This window comes from Lutzomyia longipalpis, chromosome 1 (genome assembly GCF_024334085.1).
Source record: "Lutzomyia longipalpis isolate SR_M1_2022 chromosome 1, ASM2433408v1".
In the NCBI taxonomy this organism is placed as follows: Eukaryota; Metazoa; Arthropoda; class Insecta; order Diptera; family Psychodidae; genus Lutzomyia; species Lutzomyia longipalpis.
This window is the reverse complement of record NC_074707.1, coordinates 49,408,928-49,430,750: the sequence shown is the minus strand read 5'-3', so window position 1 is coordinate 49,430,750 and position 21,823 is coordinate 49,408,928. Positions and strand designations below refer to the sequence as shown.

General features: G+C 32.1%; 2 protein-coding genes across 2 annotated transcripts in view; one reads left to right on the top strand and one right to left on the bottom strand.

Moving 5' to 3' along the window:
• LOC129788065 (3-hydroxy-3-methylglutaryl-coenzyme A reductase) overlaps positions 1 to 17,484 on the top strand; it is a 29,242-nt gene extending 11,758 nt beyond the window's left edge. The window contains exons 2-8 of the mRNA XM_055824058.1: positions 448 to 822; positions 7,668 to 7,755; positions 9,154 to 9,612; positions 11,708 to 11,824; positions 11,936 to 12,527; positions 13,995 to 15,040; positions 16,376 to 17,484. Coding sequence (XP_055680033.1) covers positions 510 to 822; positions 7,668 to 7,755; positions 9,154 to 9,612; positions 11,708 to 11,824; positions 11,936 to 12,527; positions 13,995 to 15,040; positions 16,376 to 16,469 — 2,709 coding nt within the window. The 5' untranslated portion in view covers positions 448 to 509 and the 3' untranslated portion in view covers positions 16,470 to 17,484. The remainder of the gene's footprint in view (positions 1 to 447; positions 823 to 7,667; positions 7,756 to 9,153; positions 9,613 to 11,707; positions 11,825 to 11,935; positions 12,528 to 13,994; positions 15,041 to 16,375) is intronic.
• Positions 17,485 to 17,831: 347 nt separating this feature from the next.
• LOC129788066 (adenosine deaminase 2-like) lies at positions 17,832 to 20,746 on the bottom strand. Its single transcript, XM_055824059.1, has 4 exons — positions 20,574 to 20,746; positions 19,361 to 20,332; positions 18,167 to 18,527; positions 17,832 to 17,971 (listed from the first exon to the last, which is right to left on the bottom strand). The coding sequence occupies exons 1-4, from the start codon at positions 20,665 to 20,667 to the stop codon at positions 17,857 to 17,859; spliced, it is 1,542 nt and encodes a 513-aa protein (XP_055680034.1). The 5' UTR covers positions 20,668 to 20,746; the 3' UTR covers positions 17,832 to 17,856.
• Between the last annotated feature and the right edge of the window lie 1,077 nt (positions 20,747 to 21,823).

Below are 21,823 nucleotides of genomic sequence, written 5' to 3'. Positions count from 1 at the left end.
CATAATTTTCGCTCCGCCAAGAAAACAAAAAAAAGGTGATGAGGAAAAAGCCATGAACCACAGAACCATTGTTCCCCACCACCCATCAATAGAATTTTCATTTCGTGTGTGCTCTTGAGATGCGAAAATTCCCCATGATCTTGTTTATACGGCGCATAAAGTTAAATCAATAAGTAAGAAGAAATTTTGCGGCTTAAATTCAATCGACAACAATCAGTGGAAGAGTGTTGAATTGAGCGTAGGTGGAAATATTTATACGATTGCACGGAATTGTTTCTAAAATAAGATCTCAAATAAAGCATTTAGAGAAGATTTTGAAGGTGAAAAAAAAAATACTTTTCCGATGATTTCTATTGAATTTTCTCCGTGATGTTTGCTAATTTTCTCGAATTTTCTCACAGCTCTTCATGGGGAATTAATAAAATGTTTCTTTTTGTTCATTTTCAGAATAATATAATAAAGAAAAATTAGAAGAACTTTCTGGTGGAATTCCTCTCTGAGGATTTACAATGATGGGGCAGTTTTTTCGTGCCCACGGCAAATTTTGCGCCTCCCACCCATGGGAGGTGATTGTGGCCGTTGTCACATTGACCCTGTGCATGACCTGCAAGAGTGGCGACAACCAATCGCCACCGGCCGCTGTGCGACAGGCACACCGTCAATGCCATGGTTGGGATTGGCGGGACACGTGTGAAGATCAGGAGCAAGCTGAGTACAATGCAGCCGATGTGATCCTCATGACGGTGGTTAGATGCTCAGCTGTCCTGTATTGCTACTACCAGTTCCGCAATCTTCATAAACTCGGTTCCAAATATATCCTCGGTAAGTCATTGAAAAATCTTATTTATTTCTTTTATTTTTCCCTTGAAAATAATGTTAAGAAATTACTGTCGCTTATATTAATTTATAATACTCGATAGATGGCGCTAATCCTTATAGAAGAGATTATGCAGAGTCCTCTAGTCAGGAAACAAAATTATATATTTTCAAGATTTTTTTTTAAAATTAACAATGCTTAGAATTTTAAACAGATCATGAAACTTTCATGAAAAATTCGTAGAAAACCTTAAAGAATAAAGCAAATTCTCTTCTCTCAAATAAATTGACTTTCAAACCAATTCGATATGCATTTCTGCCCTTCAGATTCAAATAATAAAATATTAATAATTCCTTAAATGCAAAATTGTGATTTGTAAAAGTAAATAAAATCTTGAAATCATAAACAATAAATGATTTATGAGTACCATGAAGAAAAATTTATTGTTTCAGAATAAGAAATAAATTGCAATTTGGTGTGAAAAAGTGTGTGCTATGCACTTCCTATTGCTGAACTTGTGTGAACTCTCCCATTGAATAACCATGTTGTAGTTTAAAAGAAAATTGTGTGAGCGAGTTCAACAACATTTCTCATCCAGGAGATTGACTTACGTTAAAAGAAATATAAAGTTTTGACCAAAAACTCAAAATTTCAATGATTGAATTTTTTCGGAATTTCTCACAAGTTGTCTGTGCACACACAATTCAGTTACAAGTGGCGTTAAAAAAGGTACCTACACCTCATATACATATATTGCTTCGGGGCAATAGTGGAGGCGCCGGGTGACCAGGCGTCCCCACTGTTCAGCCGGCTAATGTCGTCTCATTCGTCTTGCAATTCAAAAAGCATATGGAAGATATATTAGAAAGTTATATTGTGCACATCGTATTAAATTGCATATTTTTTGTTATTTTTTTCTTTCACACAATACACGTGTAGTTGCGCCGGAGTTTGTTGGGTGAAGAAAAAGTAAAATAGTTTCCTATTTATGTGAATAAATTTTCTGTTGATAAAAATTGCAACACTATGGCGTAAAATTCCCACGATGTTTATGTAGGCAAAGAGGTGCTTTTGATACTTAAAGACATATTTTAAGATTTATTTTATGTTTAAGGAATTTCTTAGGCTCTTTCAATATTTTTTTCAGCAATTAAATTCAATTATTTTTAATGAATAATTAGAAATATGTTTTATTAATTGAATTTAAAAAATTCAATGATTCTTTGAAGGCTCGAAAAAGTTTCTTTTTAAAGAATATAAAAAATTCAATTCAAATAATTTATTGTCTTATCTTCCCTCAAATATGAGCCTTAAAATAATTCTGATTGACAAAATTCTAAAGAGAAAATTTGATTAAATATTTGATGTTTATAGGCATTTATTCTGATTAGAATCTACAATAAATTAAGTTGTTTGTTTTACTTATCTAAAGGTAATTACATGTTGTATTGTTTCGTGTCATAAATTCTGAATTATTTTACAAGAAGCAACATTGTAAAAAAAAATGATGGGAAATTCTTAAATTCTACAAACTTTCTGCACTAAAAATATTTATTTAATGAACAAAAATTTAATAAAAATAATATTTCATCACAAAACATTTTATTATTGACATAATTCTGCATTTTACTACTTCAACCACTTCTATCAACACTCACAGATGTAAATAAACCAATGAGGTGTGAATGAGTGAATCAGTTGACAATTTAATCTAATTTAAACACCTCAATGAGCGAATGAACCTTATCTTTCACTCTAGAATCAGGTAATTATGGATGGAATTTTTTTTTCTTGAAAACTTTCATATCTTGTTCAGAGATTTGCATTCTCTTCGTGGAGTTTTTTTTTTATTTACCCACATAGCAAGGAAAAATTATGTATGTAGGTAAGCATCACGATATGTGTACTTACATATAAATATAATTAATCACTCAAAAGTGATCATGACAGAGAACAGAGCGAGTATCTACGCAAAAGCATTCCAAAAAGCTATTGGATGATGATGATGTTGCAAGTCCTATAAAAGCCACATAATTTTTCCTTCCACATAAAAATGTGTTTATGTATACAAAATTAAATTACGTATATATCACATTTGGCGCATACCAAGAGGTTTTCTGAATTTGCAATAAAAGAGGATAAATATTTCAATTCTCATCTCATCTTACGCGATCACGCGCAATGGGTTTTGTGCACCTCTATATAATGTTTAAAATAAGCCTATAAATGAAATATATACAAATGGGTAAACTTATGGCCGTTTGAGGTTGCCCATTCTTCTATTCATTCCATCAACTTTTCGATCTCCCTCACACCAATGGCCGTAGGAGCAATGTTGTATGTTGTAGAAAAAAATCTCTCTAGATCATGTGAATGTCTTTTTCAAGTGTGCACCATGCAGAAAACTAGCCATGCAGAGTCAACGAGTCAAGTGGCCACAATCTTGTAAGCAAAATATTCGTGTCATGGTTCAATGACAATGATTTAATCGTTTTGAACCGATTTCATATACATAAATACCTCTTTGACCAATTCTCTTGCACATTGGCGTAGAATTCTGTACTTTAAGAAAAAAAAAAAAAAGAAAAACTTTGCATTTTCTCTGCGAAAAATAAAAAAAACCAACATACCAAGCATAACACAGAAGAAATTACAGTATAGAGCCTTAGGATAAATGTTATGGTACATATATGTATGTCTTTTGCAATCCTTGTATTAGCTAATTTGTGACTACCTTTTTCATTTTGATTTTCTTCATTTCTTTCTGCTTGCGGGAATTGCTGAACAACATATAAAACTTTCATAAGAAATCACAAATTAATCTTTCACTTTTTTACAGTTAAATGTCGCCATTGCAAAATGCCTCTCAGTTCACTGAATTGTAGAATTAATTAACCTCATTAATTATTCTTTTTTTTTTTATTAAGTTTTTGCGTCATATTAAAGATTTTTGCGATCAGTTTGGGTTTGTGAGGGGTTTCTGTTTAACATCGTTTTGGATATTTTTTAATCATCAGAGATAATTGTGTCCTTCCTTGTGCTTTAGAATTATAGTTTAATTTAAAAACTTAAAAATAGAAAACACAATAAAAGACTTGAAGGATCTTTTTCTCTAATTTTGTTTTTAAAACAAACTAATAAATTTAAAACCAAAAAAAGTCAAGAAAACCTTCTAAAAGTGCAGATAAAGAGAGAAATTAAAATATGTAATAATATTAGAATACTGAAGACTCTCATTTAATGATTGTCATCAAACAGTTTAGCTTCTAAAGGTTAAGAAAAATCAGATTAAGCATAATAGTTTTTTATAGGGTTTTTAACACCTTGAGTGCTATGGATTTTATTGCTCAAAATTAGAACTAAAGGTTAGAGAAAATTTTGTAAAGATGAAAGAAAAAAAGGGTATTTAGTCTAGGGGAGAATTGCCTAATCGAATGTTTTTAAATCGTTATAAAAAATTGATTTTTTTATAAAGCAAAAATAAATCGTCTTCAGGCAATACAAATCATTTAAATTTCTCCTCATGGCATAAATATTTTCATTTTAATATTAAATTTGACTTTCAAATAATATTTGAACCGAATCCATATAAAATTTTTTTATTTGTAAAATAATTCTATTTATGGTTTGCTTCCGGAACAAAATGTAAAAATTTTTTTATGTGAAATATATTTAAGAATAAATTCTGCGTATTATATTCTTTTTATGTCTCGTTGTAAAAAGACAATTTATGATCGCCCTAAATTAATTTACGCAATATTCACAGAAGATCCTGTAGCATAAGCATTATTAAATTACACACCTGGCGAAATATTCTACCAATGGTTAGGAGAAAAAAAGTTGTTTTGGTCTGCCTGAAATTCATTGACGTCACACTTACCGGCTAGAGTTTTCTCTGAAAAAGAAATAGCTTTACAAATCTTTGGATTATTTAATTTTTTCTCAAAATATAGATGGCAATTTGTACTCAAACAAAGCTCTTATTGTACCGATGAGCATCAAGGTTAGGACTTTTTATCTTTTTCGTTGGGATTTTTTTGGTTTTTACTTTACCAAAAGCCCTCATAAAAGCAATTTTGATGATTTTTCATTGCCGATATCTCGCAATGCAAGAGTTGGTTTGTCTCTTAAGACATTTTTATCGTGTGCGTCTCCTCTTCACAATTGTGGGATGACGCAAAAAATTAGAGGTCCATAAAATGGTATGGAGAAAGAATGGATAGTGTTTGGGGCTACTAGTGTTGTTGGCTTGTTGACGCCCTTGACTCCAATTCAATCGTGCAAATTTCTTGTTACAACGTTCTGTAAATAGTTTTTTTTATATATATTTATTTCATTATATGTATTTGTACAAAAAATTTGCACTGTAACATCATCTAACATACATGAAGCATTTACTTTTTGAATGGAGAAAAAATGATCCTAAAAGCATTTCTTGTATATTTTGCACATACAAAAAATTGCCTCATATATCGATGGAAATGTGAACGATAATTTGCAACAAGCACTGTCGTGCATTGCAGTGCATTCTGCAAAAAATTGCCACAATGATTGTCTCCTTGAACTCCAAAATTAATTAGATGTTGTTTCTTTGGGAAAGTAGGACAGTGTCTGTGTAGTTTTTTTTGTCTTCTTCTTCTAAACATGACTGTGGGCAAAAAAAAACGAACATATGAATCACCTTTCAGAGTTGAAGCTTTGAGTGCTTGACGATCTTAAGATATTATACTTAATTATAAATTGATATACTAAGGTGGTTAATTGCAGTTGCATGTAACTGTATGATTAGTTTATCAGTGGGTGGTTGATATTTTTTTTGTGAAGCTTCTTTGCTTCACAATGACCTATTCTACATAAATAACCGTTAATTGACTTTATCAATTGAATAGAATTATGTATAGAATCTTTTTGCAATAAATAATGGTTGAATTAATAATAAATCTCGCATAGATTTATTAGTTTAAAATTAATAAGATTGTCTCACAGAATATTGTGTTGAGGCGCTTACAAAGAAATTTGTAATGAAGAAGAGGTTGATTGAAAAGTCCAATCACGCAACTTGAAAATGCTCTCTGAAAATATTCACATTAAACAGACATTCTGCGTAGCTCTTCCTTCATGAATACTGAAGAGTTGCAAGAGCTTTTTTTTTGCTTCTTTGATTTTTTTTTCAAAAGATCTTACAGTTAAAGATGTTTATGTACGAAAGTCATACGCAAATATGGGAATATTTTCTCAATTAAAATGAAAAATAAGAGGTGATTTGTAGGGTTTTTCCCCCCACGTCCATTTGTCATGTAAACGACGACAAAGAAAACAAATTTTGAATGAAGAGTGACAATACTTGAAAAAAAGGTCCTTGTTTAATTCTTGATCATTTGCATGGAAGTAAAAGTAAATATTACACAGTTCAAAGTAAAGGGGGCAAGCAATTAGTTAAGTTGATATTAGAAGAATTAGAAGATTTTGTTGAAAAAAAAAAGAAAAAGAAAAAAAACTTTTCATTTATTTCTTTGAGTTTTGATTAGGAAAAAATTAGAATTTAGAATAGTCCATTGAACATTCGCAATTCTGTTAAATTGTACGTTAGAACAAGAAATTTTTGAGGGTGGGGGTGGGGGCGGAATTCATGAGCTGTCAGAAATTGTAAAGAATTTTCTTTTTTTTTTTAATTGAAAATCAATTAAAACAAATGATAAAGAACTTTATTTGAATCAGCAATGGCTAAAAATTTGAAGCAATTTGAAAATTCATTTAAAAAATAAATTGATAAAGCTTAAAAGCTCAGAACGTTAAAAGCTCAGTAAAAAAAAAAATTAGGAAGTAGACACACAATTAGAATAAATCATTTAAGACTTTTTAATAATCAATTTTTTCTGTAAAAAAATTAATGTTATAACCAAAGTTTGAAATTCTAAAATAAAAGGAAATGGAATATAAATTACTTTTACATTAAAAGTAATAAATTCTTTAGAAAATCTTACATTAGCTATTCAAGGGAGATTGAAAATTAAAAAAAAAATATCTAACGTTAGAAATTGACATTACATAATTCTAATGAAAAATGCATCTATTTAAAGTTCTTTTTAGCTGTTTTTAGTTAAAGTTCTAGATTATTTAAAAAGATCTAACGTTAGAAATTTAAGAGAACTTGAAAATTACATATTGTAATGTAGAAAAAAAAATATTATTTATTTGAAAAACAATTAGAATCATTAATTAGAACTAACGTCATAAATTCCATGGAAAATGATAAAAAATCCATCTGTGCTTTGAAAGTTCATGTAACTCAAAATTTTCCAGCTATTCTCCCCTTGATTACCAGTCAAATATTTTATCATCATCTTAAATCTTGTTTTTTTGGGGATTTTTGGGTAAATATTGGAAAATCGTCTCTCATTATAAATGTACGTGAAAGATCACAAAATGCCATTGAAATCATTCAGGGGTAATTTTTCCGGTTTTTTTTATTCTTCTTCGTTTCCCCAATTGTTGTGTTAACAACAGAGTAATGAAGAAAAAAATTGTCTCCGGAGCATTGTTAGCGCGAAAAATAATACCTTGACCTTATGCTAAAATAAGTATATGAATTTGTTTAAAAATTTACTTTTCGCACAAATAAACGCCATTTCCGTGTATGTTTATTTTAAGGCTGTAAAAGAAATATGTAGGAAAAATAAACTATATTTGAAACTATCTTGGTGATGCCTGGTTAAAGAATATATGTAGTTATATTGCGTCACGATGCCTTTATTTGTGAATTTTGTGTATGAAAATATCCCTGAGAATTTATTTAAACAATTTGTAATGCTATTATTGCTATTATTGCTTCTTTCTCTTCTCTTTCCAGGAATTGCTGTACTCTTCACACTCTTCTCTAGTCTTATTTTTATGTCGACGGTTTTTTACTTCCTGGGAAGTTCCGTCGCTGATCTCAAGTGAGTACATTATATATTTTATTAAGAAATTATTTTTTTAAGAGGAAAATAAGTACATCTGCTTGATGTCATCAACAGAGTGCGTATATTTCGTGGATAAAGTCCATGAGTGTGTTAAACTGTCTTATTTTGCCAAACTTTAAGTACACCTACCCAACCCACCACCCCCTTTTACGGAGAAATGTGATGATTGAGTGTGCAGAAAAAATTCCCCAAATGTTTACAGACAAATTTCTCTCTCACTTGAAAAAGTCTAAACAAATCCGAAAAACCAAATACATAATTTTTCGAACATTTGAGAAGTTTTTTTTTAAGTTTGGACGAAGATCTTGACTCACTTTACAAACGGCCGTAACATTAAACATGACATGATTCATTGGTGGGGGAGGAAGGGAACAAATTTGTGATGGGAGAATTAGTTCAAATTGCAAATTAAATAATTTCCTAATGCAACTTACAAGAAAAAAAAGCAAAAGAAAAGAAAAACATACATACAAGGTAAATGGCTCACGTAATACATTTTTTTTCTCTCGCTGCAAATTACTTAATTTGGCGTTATATGTATGGAATTAAGTGGATTAAAAGTTATGCATGCATGCACATTGCACATGCAGACAATATTTGCAGCGTTGCAGACATTTAATATCATACCAAAGTGGGTGGCACATGGGCTAAAGAAAAAGAGTCTGAAGGGCTTTTTCAAGATTAGAAAATTGAGAAAATATTGAGAGAAATTTTGAGAAATAAAATTAATGAAAGAAAGAAACTGCTAAAATTCTAATTAAGAGATCAAAAACTACTATAAATTATCTAAAATTATTGAATTTCTTTGAGGGATCGTCATTAGAATTTCTTTTAAAAAAATCGTAGCACTAATAATTAATTAGTCTTTACTACAAGTGCTGATACAAGCTGCGATAGAAAGCTTTCTTTAATCTCAATTCTGTAATAATATTTTAGTATTTTCTTCTATTGAAAATTAATAAATTAGCTAAAGGATAAAAAATCATTTATAAATCTCTTTTTTGACAAAAAGAAAACATTTTATTTATCAAAAAATTTATCAAAAATCATAAAAGCTTAAAAGCTCAGCTTTTCCATATTTATATAGGTTGTTTTTTTGCAAAGAACCTGCCATTGTTTTCTTCAAAGCTCGTCAAATTAAATCTAAAGAACATAAGCAATAAAATACCGATCACTTCTTGTCTTCAGAACCTTCAGAATAAAGTCTTTTATCTCGATAAACATTCAAAGCTTCCAGCATATTGCAAAAAATCATTCATTCATGCGAAATTCTGGTCACAATTTTAAACAGAAATGGAGAAATGAGAAAAGAATAAAAAATAAGACAGAATAAGTTTGCACAATCTTCAATATTCGTTGCATTTTCCCCAACAGGGATGCAATGTTCTTCTTCCTGCTACTCGTTGACCTGTCAAAGGTGGGAATTCTGGCACAATTAGCACTCAGTGGTTCAAATCAAGGTGAAGTAACGAAAAACATTGCACGTGGAATGGAAATTCTGGGCCCGTCAATTTCTCTGGATACCCTCGTGGAGGCTCTTGTGATTCGCGTGGGAACCCTGTCGGGGGTCCATCGCCTTGAACTTCTCTGCGGGTTTGCCGTGATGTCCGTTGTGGTGAATTACATCCTCTTCATGACCTTCTACCCAGCATGCCTGTCGCTCATTTTGGAGCTGTCGCGCAATGGCGTTGATGTGGCACGTTCCGTGAAGGTCAAGGGGAAGGATTCACTTCTAACACGTGCCCTGTATGATGAGGATCAAAAGCCAAATCCCGTCGTGCAGAGAGTTAAAATTATCATGTCAACGGGACTTATTATTGTTCATGCTCACAGGTGAGTCTCTTTTTTTTCTTCTTCTTCTTTTCTTTTGACTTAATATAAATTAATCTGCGCGCGCAATTAAACCTCCCAACACCTGCGACATAAAAAATTATAAAGTTTTTGACTTAAACTTGTGAGATTAAGAAAAGGTGAGTTCTTTTTTGAAAGATCCTAAAATATATTATTCTATTTTAGAGGCTTGTGTAAGATAAAAATCTCATTCTGAATTGAACAAAAGTGCTTCCAAAACAATTTCGTCGTTGTGTGAATAATTATCAAAAATAGACACTCGTGTTTTGAGTGAGATGAGCATTACGTTAAATAATAAGTAATAATATTAGGCTGCAAAAAAGGCACGTGTTTTGCTCACTTTGAAGGTATATCATATACGAAGAATATAATGGAGATGAAAACTAAAAAGAATTTATTTGGCAGTTCACATTCTCTCTTCGTCATGTAAAGAAGTCTTTTTCGGAATTTACCTATACTTCTCAGAGAAGTTTTTAGTGCGTATGCGAGTTGATTCTTAGTCTGAGTTTATTGTTTTATTGATTAAATCTTCGTAGGAAAGTGACTAAAGTACAATAAAAATTTATGATTTATTATAACTTGAGAAATCTTTAGTGAAAATTCAATTTTTTATTTTGTTATTAAATTGATTTATTAAAGAGTGAGTTTCTAATCAGACTCTTAGAATAGATTTAATTTTACAAGTGTTGTGTTCAAAATGGATTTTATTGTGGCATATTTGAGGTACTTAGAAAATGTCAAAATTAGAAAATAAACTACTTTTCAAATAAAAAAGGAAATTCATTAAAAGAATAAGGAATGAAAAGTGATCGATTCTGTATAAAATCCTTTCTTTTATTTTAAGTTTTTAACAGCATCTCTTCGTACTAAACAAATAAAAAATATTCTTCCAGAAATCTTCAGAGAAATTTCTAAAAGAATTCACGAACAGCATAATAATTGAGCAATAATTAAAGCATCAACTGTCTAAATCTTATAAGAGCTCCCAGGTTAAAAGAAAAATAAATAAAAAATTGACAGAAACGACCCCTCTAAAATTCTTTTAAAAGTTTTAATAAAAATAATTCGTCAAATGACTCTTCTAAAAGGTCCTAATAACCTTTTTTATTCTCATTTAAAAAATAATTTGAGTAAATATTTAATTTAGTACGTCTCTGAAAAACATCTGGAAATTAAAAATATAAAAAGTTATTCTTTGAAAGCATATTTTTATATTTATAAGGAATGTTATTATTCATTTTTAAGACCTTATTTTTCAGAGATTTTATACATACTTAAAGGTCTAATTTGAATTTATTCTTAGACTTTTGTTAGAGCTCTCTTTAGACTTAACTCTTATAAAAAATCAATAAAGAGAAAAATTCTAGAAAGAAATTAAAATTCTTTTAAAAGTTTTGATATAAAATAAAAATGATTCAAAGATGGTTTTTTTAAACCCTTTAAAATTTATTTTAACAACGTCTGTTAACAACGTCTGAAAAATAAAAAAATATAATAAGTTAGTTTTTGAAAGCAACAAGTTATATTTATTTAGAATGTTTTTTAAATTCATTTTTAATGCTTTCTTTTTGAGAAATTTTAAACTTAAAGGTCTAATTATAATTTACTTTTACTCAGAGACGTTGCGTTACGCTTTAAGACTTAACCTTTTCTGTACAAACTTAAAACCTTGAACCTCTGCATTCCGGCAATAAAAAAAATTAAAAACATCTTGCTCTTTATTGTTTTATAAAAATTATTTTCGGAAATAAATTAATTTCTTTTCCAATTAAGTTTTAATAATTCTTAAAGGATTTTCTTTTTGAAAAATTCTTTTGAAAAATCTTCCAAAAAATCCAAAATTGATCCTCTTATTTCTGAGGTTTCCGGAAACATTCGAAGCTTTCATCAGGCCTTGAAGAAAATTTGAAAAAAAAAAATAATTTTCTGCTTTAGACACCGGTTCAAGCATAAAAAAAAGAATCTTCAATCTTAATAAAAATTTCTTGAAAAAATAAAATCGAAAGAACTTCAAGAAAAGCTGTAAAAAAGATTCAAAAAATAAATCTTAAGGACATTTCCTTCCTTTTCCTTTCAGTCGATTCACATTTTCGGATAGGGAAAATGAATCAGACACCGTCACCCTATCAAATGCCCCACAGAGTGTTTCACTGAATCGCACAGAACCAACAGATTTTACAGGATACATCATGAAGTGAGTTTTTTTTTTTTAATTATTTTTGGTAAAAAAAATGAATTTCCTAAACACTTTCTCCGCCTTTTCTCCACTTCTTTTTGCTTCAATTTAATAATGGAATTGTGACAGATGGATTACAATGAGTGCCGACCAAATAATCTTCATGGTGGTGATAATTGCTCTTCTCTTCAAATACATCTTGTTTGAGGATCGTGCTGATCTTGCGGATCAGTTGAAATTGAGCGAAAGTACCCACGATGATGGTGATGGGGCACAATGCAATGGGAATGGGGGCGTTGAGATTAGAGTCACATCCACGGCAGAAGGTGATAAGGGGAAGAAGAAGAACAAGCCCCTCTTCACGCTCGATGATACGACGTATGTGGATGAGATGACTCAGACGGATGATATTGTGTGGGAGTTGGAGCATTTGGAGCAGGCACCGCTTGTCCGGGAGGAACAGACAAATCATGCCCCACGTTCACTCCCGGAATGCATTGAGATTCTCAATTCAAATGATCGTGGTGCTAGTCTCAGTGATGAGGAGATCAGGATGATTGTAAAGGCAGGCGGTGGGCACATACCACTGTACAATATTGAAAGTGTTCTCAATGATCCAGAACGTGGTGTGAAGATTAGACGACAAATTCTAGCAACTGAGGCTCGTTTTCCCTACGATGTGTTCCAGAATCTCCCCTACAGAGGCTATGATTACTCCAAGGTAAGGATATTTCATTCAATTTTCAATTATTTTTATTAAATAAAATCGCCCGAATTGGAGGAAAAAAAAGTTCATTCAACTGCTGCGCAAAAGAGTTCAAAAGATCATTAACAATAAAAAAAAAATTTAAAGCAAAGATTTGAATAAGAAATAGAATAATTTTCCTTGCTAATTGGGCATACTTTTTTGCAATATTTTTCACGTTATAAATTTCTTATTAGCACAGCTATTAATTTTAATTTGCCACTGTCTTTTGCATAATTTATTAGACGAGAAAAAAAACTTTTATTTATTCTGGCTAAAAATATAAAAATTAAAGTTTACAAACATTTAAAATTGTAAACAAATTGTTTTAGTTTAATTGTCTTTATGGATTTTATTGCTCCAGCAAAAGACATTTTTATGAATCTAAAAATAATTTGTCACGTAGTTTTATTTTAATTTAAAAGAAAAATTAATGACAGACAAATTGAGTATATTTTTAGAATTTTTATGACTAAAAATCTTTTTTTTTTTGCTTTATAATTTGTTATTAAATTAATTCAGGAAGCCAAGGAATACTTTAGCGAATTTATTTTACAGCATATTAGATCTTAAAGATTTAATTTGTTTGATTGGGGGAACGTAGCCCAATTGGGACTTCCAAAGGTCCGTAAAGAGTGAGAAAAAAATGGTATAAAATATAAAGCAATAATTCTTAAATTTGGTGCCATTTAATGCTCTTTTTACTCCCATAACTTTCTACATTTAAAGTTTTATCAGCTTCAAGTAATAGCGGATTAAAAAAGCCTTAAGAGGTCTGAATTGGGCCACGTTCCTCTAAGGTTAATAAGATAGTTTTTTTTTCAAAGTTTTCATTAAAAAAATTATCGGACATTGATTAATTTTAATTAAATTTCATTCCCTGAAATGATTTAAAACTAAAAGAATTAAAAATTAAATCACAGCTAAAAAGTCGCTATAGAAGTTATGAAATTAGAAGGTCTCTAAATGAACGGAAAGCTTTAGAATTAAAAAAAAAAAACTAAAAATATTTTCTGAAATAAATTTATTTCTTATACAAATAAGTTTTGAAATATTTTACAGGATTTTCTTGTTGAAAAATCCTTTTAAAAAATCCTCCATCAAATCTAAAATTGATAGTCTTATTTCCTAGGTTTTCGGACACATTCGAAGCCTTCATCAGGCCTTAAAGAAACCTTGAAAAAAATCATTTTCTGCTTAAAACACTGGTCGGGAAGATTTTATTTGGTTGTATTTTATCTTTTCCGTCTATTCTACGTCGTATATCAAATCTTTAAAAAAAAAACTATTAAAGGTCATAAGATGTGCCCTCTAACCTGATGAAAAAAATCATTTTCCTTTCAAATAAATTTTAAGAAAAAGTTTAAATTGAAAGGTAAAGCAATAGAAGAAAATTTAAAGAGAAAATCTTCTCCTCTCTTCTTCTTCTAATCCCAAATAAAGGTGATGAATGCATGCTGTGAGAATGTGTTGGGGTACGTCCAGATTCCAGTGGGCTATGCAGGGCCTCTTCTGCTCGATGGGGTGCGCTACTATGTGCCCATGGCAACGACGGAAGGAGCCCTCGTGGCAAGTACGAATCGCGGATGCAAAGCTCTAATGTCGCACGGGGTGACGAGTGTTGTGCAGGACATCGGGATGACCCGTGCCCCATGCGTGCGCTTCCCCAGTGTCCTCCAGGCATCCCTGGCAAAGCGCTGGATTGAGACTGAGGAGAATTATGAGCGAATTAAGTGTGCCTTTGACTCAACGAGTCGCTATGCGCGTCTGCAGGAGATTCTCATTGGCATGGATGGGCCAACGCTGTACATTCGGTTCCGTTCGCACACGGGTGATGCCATGGGGATGAATATGGTGAGCAAGGGAGCTGAAATGGCACTAAAGTGCATCCAGGAGCATTTCCCCGAAATGCAAATAATCAGCCTCAGTGGGAACTTTTGTTCGGACAAGAAGCCAGCAGCGGTGAATTGGATTAAGGGTCGTGGGAAGCATGTTGTGTGTGAGTCAATAATCCCGGCGGATAAGCTGAGGACGATCCTCAAGACGAATGCCAAGACACTGGTGCAGTGCAATAAGCTGAAGAATCTCGTGGGGAGTGCAATGGCGGGCAGTATTGGGGGCAATAATGCCCATGCAGCCAACATGGTGACAGCCATTTTCATTGCCACGGGACAGGACCCAGCGCAGAATGTGACCAGCAGCAATTGCAGCACCAGCATGGAGGTGTGCGGGGAGACGGGAGAGGATCTCTATGTGACGTGTACGATGCCGTCACTGGAAGTGGGGACAATCGGCGGGGGTACGGTGCTGCCGGCCCAATCGGCGTGCTTGGAAATGTTGGGTGTGCGAGGGGCGCACGCCACCCATCCGGCGGAGAATGCCAAACGACTGGCCCGTATTGTCTGTGCCACCGTGATGGCCGGGGAGATTAGTCTCATGTCGGCCCTCGTCAATAGTGATCTAGTCAAGAGTCACATGCGTCACAATAGGTGAGTGCTTTACCTGCCTATTTTTTATTTGTTTATTTATTTTTTCAATCATTTTGTATCTGAATTGAAAATTCTTGAGTTCAATAATGATGTTGTGGAAAATTACGCAAAGAGAACAAACCCAGTAAATGAATTTGGCCAAAAATTGATCAATAATTGAGCTCAATATTGAGTCAATGTACGTTCTCAACTGATCAATCAGACTGCTGGACAATAATTGATCAATAGTTGATCAATCATATTCATTGACTATTATTGCTCAATTGTTAATCAATCTGCTTGATTGAAAATACTTCAATTTAGTACACTATTTGTTCTCATTGTTTACGTCAAAAATATCTGAAAAAAAGTCACATTTTTCCACTTTTCTCAGCCCCAGAATTGAAAATTCAAAATTCTGCTACATCAAAATCTGCATTGATATTTCTTCTTTCATTTGCTTTTTACCCCATCAAAATCCATCCAGTAGATCTTTAGAAAAACCTACCTTTGTGTTTTGAGAAAAATCTCAAGATGGCGTCGCACATAAGATGACGAAAAGTGATTTTCTTACACTTCAATAATTAGGTTTCAAATGTAACCAACATCGGAAAACTGAGTTTAAGAAAAAACCCCAAAAATTACAACATTAAAAATGTTTAGATTCTAACAGTTTGCCTAAGAGACCCTAAGGAAGGGGGAATCCTTCCGATTTTGTATCCTTAAATTATGTGATTGACCAAAATTGTCTTAAAATTGTGTGATTAATCGATGATTGTGCTTAAATTGTTTGATTGATCAATGATTGAGCATATATTGACTAAAGTAATTGACGAAAAAAATGAAGAACGATAATTTATCAATAATAAATCAATCTATGGTCAAAAAGTAATTGATATAAAATTGAATCAATATTGATAGTGACAATATTGAATCAATGTAGGTCCCCATATGGAGTCAGCTATGAAGCAATTAGAATTGACCTGAAATTGATCAATCAACAGTGAATAATTGATCAATCAAATTGAGTCATGATCTGTTTTATCAATTATTGTGCAATCATATATCAATATATTGGTTTGTCCAATATTTATCCGGATTTCTAACCTAACATTTTTACCATTACATTCAATGGGGATGAATGAGACAGAAAATCAAAATTGTACTGAATTTATGTGAATATCTTAGGTTAGAAATCCGGATAAATATTGGACAACCCAATAATTGAGTCAATCATGATTGAGTATTTATTGGCTCAATTAATAGTTTACTGGGTGATTTAAAATTTAAATTTTTCATAAAAAATCTCATAATTAGTATTTTTTTTAAATTAATTCCCCTTCTCTCTTTCCTCAGGTCTTATATTGCTATTAACTCAGGAACACCATCAAGGGTGAGTAGTGCAACGGGAGAGAGTTTCCTGAATTTGAATAAAAATCCAAAGATGTAAAATTTTGGGGAAACTTTGAGTTGAAAAAATTTGAACAAAATCATTGCAGAAAGATTAAAAATCATAATTAATTAAATTTATGTAGATTAATAAGAAATTATATATTTTTTGACGTAGGAAAAGAAAATTAAATTGTAAAAAAAGAAATAATTAAATTTTCATTATAGGAGTGCAATTTTTTTTAAGAAAACAAACTTTAAAGCGATAGAAAAAAGAGTCGGGGATATGTTAAGAACATGGGAGGGGAAATGGGATAAAGTGTTATGAATAAAATAAAATAATTTTGATTCTACATAAGAATGTGGGTGGGAAGAAATTAGAATATGTGTTTTAGAAAGAGAAGATATAGAAAAACTTACAAAGTGAATAAATTCTTTTTTTTGTGAATTAATTTAGAAAATGAAAGAAGAGAGAAAATTTCTAAAAGTTTAGATTTTTAAGATTGTTTTCACTTTTTTTTTAAAGATAGTTATTATATTTTTTTTTTGCAAAGAAGAAACATAAAAAAGAAGAGAAAATATAACACTGCTGTTGGATTAAATTGTTAAAAAACAGTTGCCATACGTATGAAAGAAAGAAATGCCTGTTACCAAAATAATATTAAAAAAAGAAGAAATTAAATAATTTTTTTCTGTGGAATTTCAAGCACAAAATTGAGTGGTTAAATACAAAACAACAGAGTTACTTACAAAACATCAGATACCATTCTAAGATGGACTAGAAAGTCTTCCATTTGAATAACTTTTTATGTATAAATTGTTCTTGAGTAAATTTTAAATAAGAAAAAAATCTTTCAGAAAGAAACTTTTTTTTTCAGCGAAGATTTCTTTCCAAATGTTGCCTATTTATTGTCCCTTCGTTAACTTACTACATATTAGAAGAAGATTTATTTAATTCAATTCCACAAACACAAACAAATCCTTCTCGAAATTACAGAAAAAAAAGAAATGTAAAAAAAAATACTTAAACAGAGTAAATAAGAAAAAAAAGAAATAAAATGAACTTGAAAATATAAGACGTGTGTTTTTTTAATAGATACATGGAGGTGATAAGAAAGGAAAGAAAAAACCGGTCTAGGTGGAATCTGTGTGAAGATAGATAAAATTTCTTCTTTCACAACTTTCTTCTTGTCCAATATTTGGTTAACTTTGGCGCACACGATGGGCATTCTCTGTTGGCCTTGCTGGGTGGCAGTTCATCGGACCCCACGTCCGCGCGGAAGCCAAGACGGCACCGAATGGTGGTGAAAGTGAAGCTCTCTTTGGCTTTGGAGGTCGTTAAGTGAAAGAGTTACGCAACGAGAGCACGCTGGTGGTTATGCTGCTCTCAACGATGGACTTAATCACTCACAAAACGATTTAATTTTAGCGCAAAACTTTATTTTTTTTCATGCAGCTGCAGCGGCTGATTGATCCTGCGACACATCCTCAATGAAGGCCGTCCACTGCTCGTGAAACATGTCCGACACCTTCATCCACTCTCGCTCCGTCAGGACACTTTGCCTGTTGACAAAGAAGAAGTCCTTTTGTAACATTTATCTAGTCCTCTTTGATCTCATTTAATCAACTTAAAAAAAATTAAATCTTCAAAAGAAATCTTTTTAAATTAAAATTAGAAAATGATCAAGAGTAAAAAATTTCAAATGAATGATCTCTTAAATTAAAAGAAGAAAAGAAATTCTTTAAAAAAAATCTCACTCAAGCGACGTCCAGGCGAATTTCTTGAGCGTCTCCAAGCCCGCGTCGGCCGGAGCAATGGCCATGAAGGCGTAGTAGAAGTCATAGTTGACCCCCTTTGCATTCCAAAAGCCAGGATCGTCGCTGGAAATGGTCACGGCGAGTCCTTGGGAGAGGTAGTAGCTCGCCGGATGGTTCCGCAGGTCGTAGACGAGGTGCAGGACTTGATTGGAAATGGGATTAACTTCAATTCCAATCCGCTTCTTCTTCACCACGTCCAGCAGGTAGGGGTGCTTGATCAGGGCGTACCCATGGCCAATTCTCGTTGTGTTCAGTAGAATGGCATCAATGAGATTCTCATCCACGCCTGTGCCGTACCAGTCTGATGGGAAGAAGAAAATAATTTTAAATCAGCGGAAAATATCTAGATAGAGCAAAATGATCTGAGAAAGAGTTATAGGGCAGTAAATTTCCTAAATAAATGAGCTATGCATTCCACTTTATCTGTTTGGAAAATATGATATTTTGAGCTTTTTCTAAACCCTTAGGTGACTTTTTTAACCCCGCTCTCCCCTATCCTTAAGCTTTATGAGCTTTATGACGAGCTTTTAATACGCTTTTCAACAAAAAAAAAACTCTTTGAATTTTATTAAGGATTTTATTTTCCTAGCTAGCTAGAAAATATGATATTTTAGGCTTTTTTCACACCCTTAAGTGACTTTATTAGCCCCGCCCTCCCCTATATATTTTGATCTTCAAGTTTTTTACGTCGTTAGATCACTGTTTCTCCTGCACGGATAACAAATATTCGGGTAAAAGGAATTGATTAAATTTTTAAAATAATTTTTGTTAATCGATGAGATTGTTGCGAAAGATTATTTGAAAGCTCAGAAATATGTAATGATCTTCAAGTTTGTAAACGTTGTTAGAACAATAATTCCATAAATTTTTAAAGCAAAAAAATCTTAAAGTTTTGAAGTACATGGACTTGTTTAAAGGTTCTGAAATTTTATAGAAGCTTATTTCATGTTTTTCATTAGTGTAAAGTAAAATCACATAGAAAAACCATTCGTTTCTTGCTTATAAATAATGACCTAATTCTGGATGTTTTCAAACATAATCGAGACCTTGATCTCTGCCTTGGTCAGCTCTTGAAGAATATTTCCTGACTTTTTTTCTACTTTAAATTAATAAAATTTTTAAGAAGGAACTCACTTGTTTCCCCAGCATGAAGGAAGAATTTGGTGTCCTTTGGTAGACTCAGCAGAGCTTTGATGAACCCATAATCCGTATTGTCGTACTTCTCCTGCGCTGCTACATCAAAGCCAACAATAAATTCTGGGAAACGCTCCTTCAGCTCCATGTAAACATCAATATCTCTGGGATCTCCCCTTGTTAGTCGATCACGATTTCCTTGAAAGATCGCCTTTGCTCCAAAGAAATTCGGATGATCCTTCTTGAAGTCCTCAATGATGTCAATGAGGATTTCAGCGTGTTCAATGGGATTGTAAGTTCTTCCAGTTTCATCGTAAATCTCATCGAAACCTGTCCTAATTTCTACGTACATCACTTTATCATCAGCAAGCTCTTTAAGCATCTGGTAGACGTAATCCTTGTAGACAGGAAGGTAGTAGGTCATCTCATAAGTTGCACCAAACATATTGCTAAACGCATCCCAAACTACATCAATGTCTGGATAAGCTATCTCCGGATTAGGAACGTAGAGATTGAACTTTGATTCCAACCATTTATCGAAAGCTCTCATATTCCTTGAGGATTTTCTTAAATCAGACAAATAATTCCACTTTGTTGGTGGATCCGGAGGTTTAAAAGACAACATTGTGATTCCATCAGGATCATTGTAAATGAGAGCTCCTTCGCGGTAAGTTACATTCTTAAGGTACCACTCTGAGGACACCATAGCATTGAGATGTGTATGAAGAGTGGCTCCTTTTGGCACTTTCTGAATTATTTTGAAAACTTTGCTTTGCTCAATCTTCTCCTTGACGCGGAAGAAGTGATGAGAAGCTGGGAAATTCGATGAATTCCTTAATCCTGCATCAATTTCTTCCTTCTTGAGAACTTTCATAAGCTTATCTGCGCGCGTGTTGCCATCGTCATAGTAAAAATTCCCTAAACGAAGTTTGTCCTCGTAGTCAATGATTTTATTACGATTGTAATCATACTCTGTTAAGAAAAATTTAAGAATTTTCTTCAGAACCTGCTCTAGATATTGAATTTAAAAAAAAATGAGAACAATTCGATTTTAAATTGTAACTCCTAAATCTAATCAGAAAATCATGTAAAAAGATGACTATGTATAATCACAAAAAGCTCTTAAGTTTCAATTTAATTTATCCAATAAAACTTTTCACATTCACCTGAATCTTTTTAAATCAATCAAAAAGTTACAATCTGATTAGCTTACGCAATAAAGTTCCATTATCTGGCGGAGTTTGAGTTTGCACAATTAAAGCACCGAGAAGGGATGAGAAGAAAATAAGAAAAGCTCCCTTGAACATTCCGGAGCCAGAAAGAAAATTCTTTTAGTGATCTTTTTGGGGAAAGAAATGTTCTCGCGATCGCGATTCTCGATTGAATGAATTATTTGAGAAATTGAGAGTTGCTGCACACCTTTGGAATTTATTTAATGTCCCAATTTTTCATTTAACCCTGCTTTTAGTCGTGTATGTCGCAAAAAGAAGCATCATTAAACGTGTTATTTTTCACTTTTTCTCTTCAATATGTACTTTAACTTTTCAACAAATTTATATCACTAGCACAAGGCTCTCGTATTTTATTAGTTCTAATATTGATGCTCATTTCAATACATGAACTACTTTTTATGTTTTATTGATTTAATGTGGGAAGACTGTAAAGTTTTCTTTAAATAGCTTTTTGGGGAATAAATCGTTTTTGTACAAGATCTGAATTTTTTGAAAGCTTTTCATTTTTTTCTTAATATATTTTTTTTATTAAACTTTATTTAGATAATTATTTATTTGGTAAAGGCGATGCCATCATGTTTCCCCTGTTTACTATAATTTAATTTGTAAACCAATACAAATTGATTGAATCAACAATCAGAAGTAATAAAATTTTGTTGCCTATAAAAGTTATTTGAAGAACACGCTATATATGACAATTAAAACTGCCTAAAAACATGCAAATTTGGAGATTTGAATTAACTTTTTCTCAAGAAAATAAAACGATTTTTGTAAACATATTTTATGCTTTGTTTTTCATACCAACGGACTTAAAAAAAAAATAAAACAAACCTTGAGCGAATCCTTTCACTTTCCTTAATAATTTTCCACAAAATAAGTAGAAAGAATGTAGATTATTATGCACCAAAATAGATAAGATTTTATCAGTGAAGAGACAAGAGCAGAAATGAATGAAAAATCGCTTAAAATTTTGAATTTTGTTGAAAATGAAATGCGCGAAGCTTTTTATCACACAACAAAACACTTAACATTATGCTTTTTGCAACACTTCCCAGAAAAATTATCACGAGCAGCAGAGTGGAACATCAAATAAAGCAAAATATTTCGGGACTCTGGAATATCTCTTCATTCTCCAAATAATTCATTCAGTTGTGAGCCATCCATCGTGTGAGCTTTTCCTTCCCAAATATAATTCAAAGAATTTTCTCCTTATGCAATTTTTAACAACAAA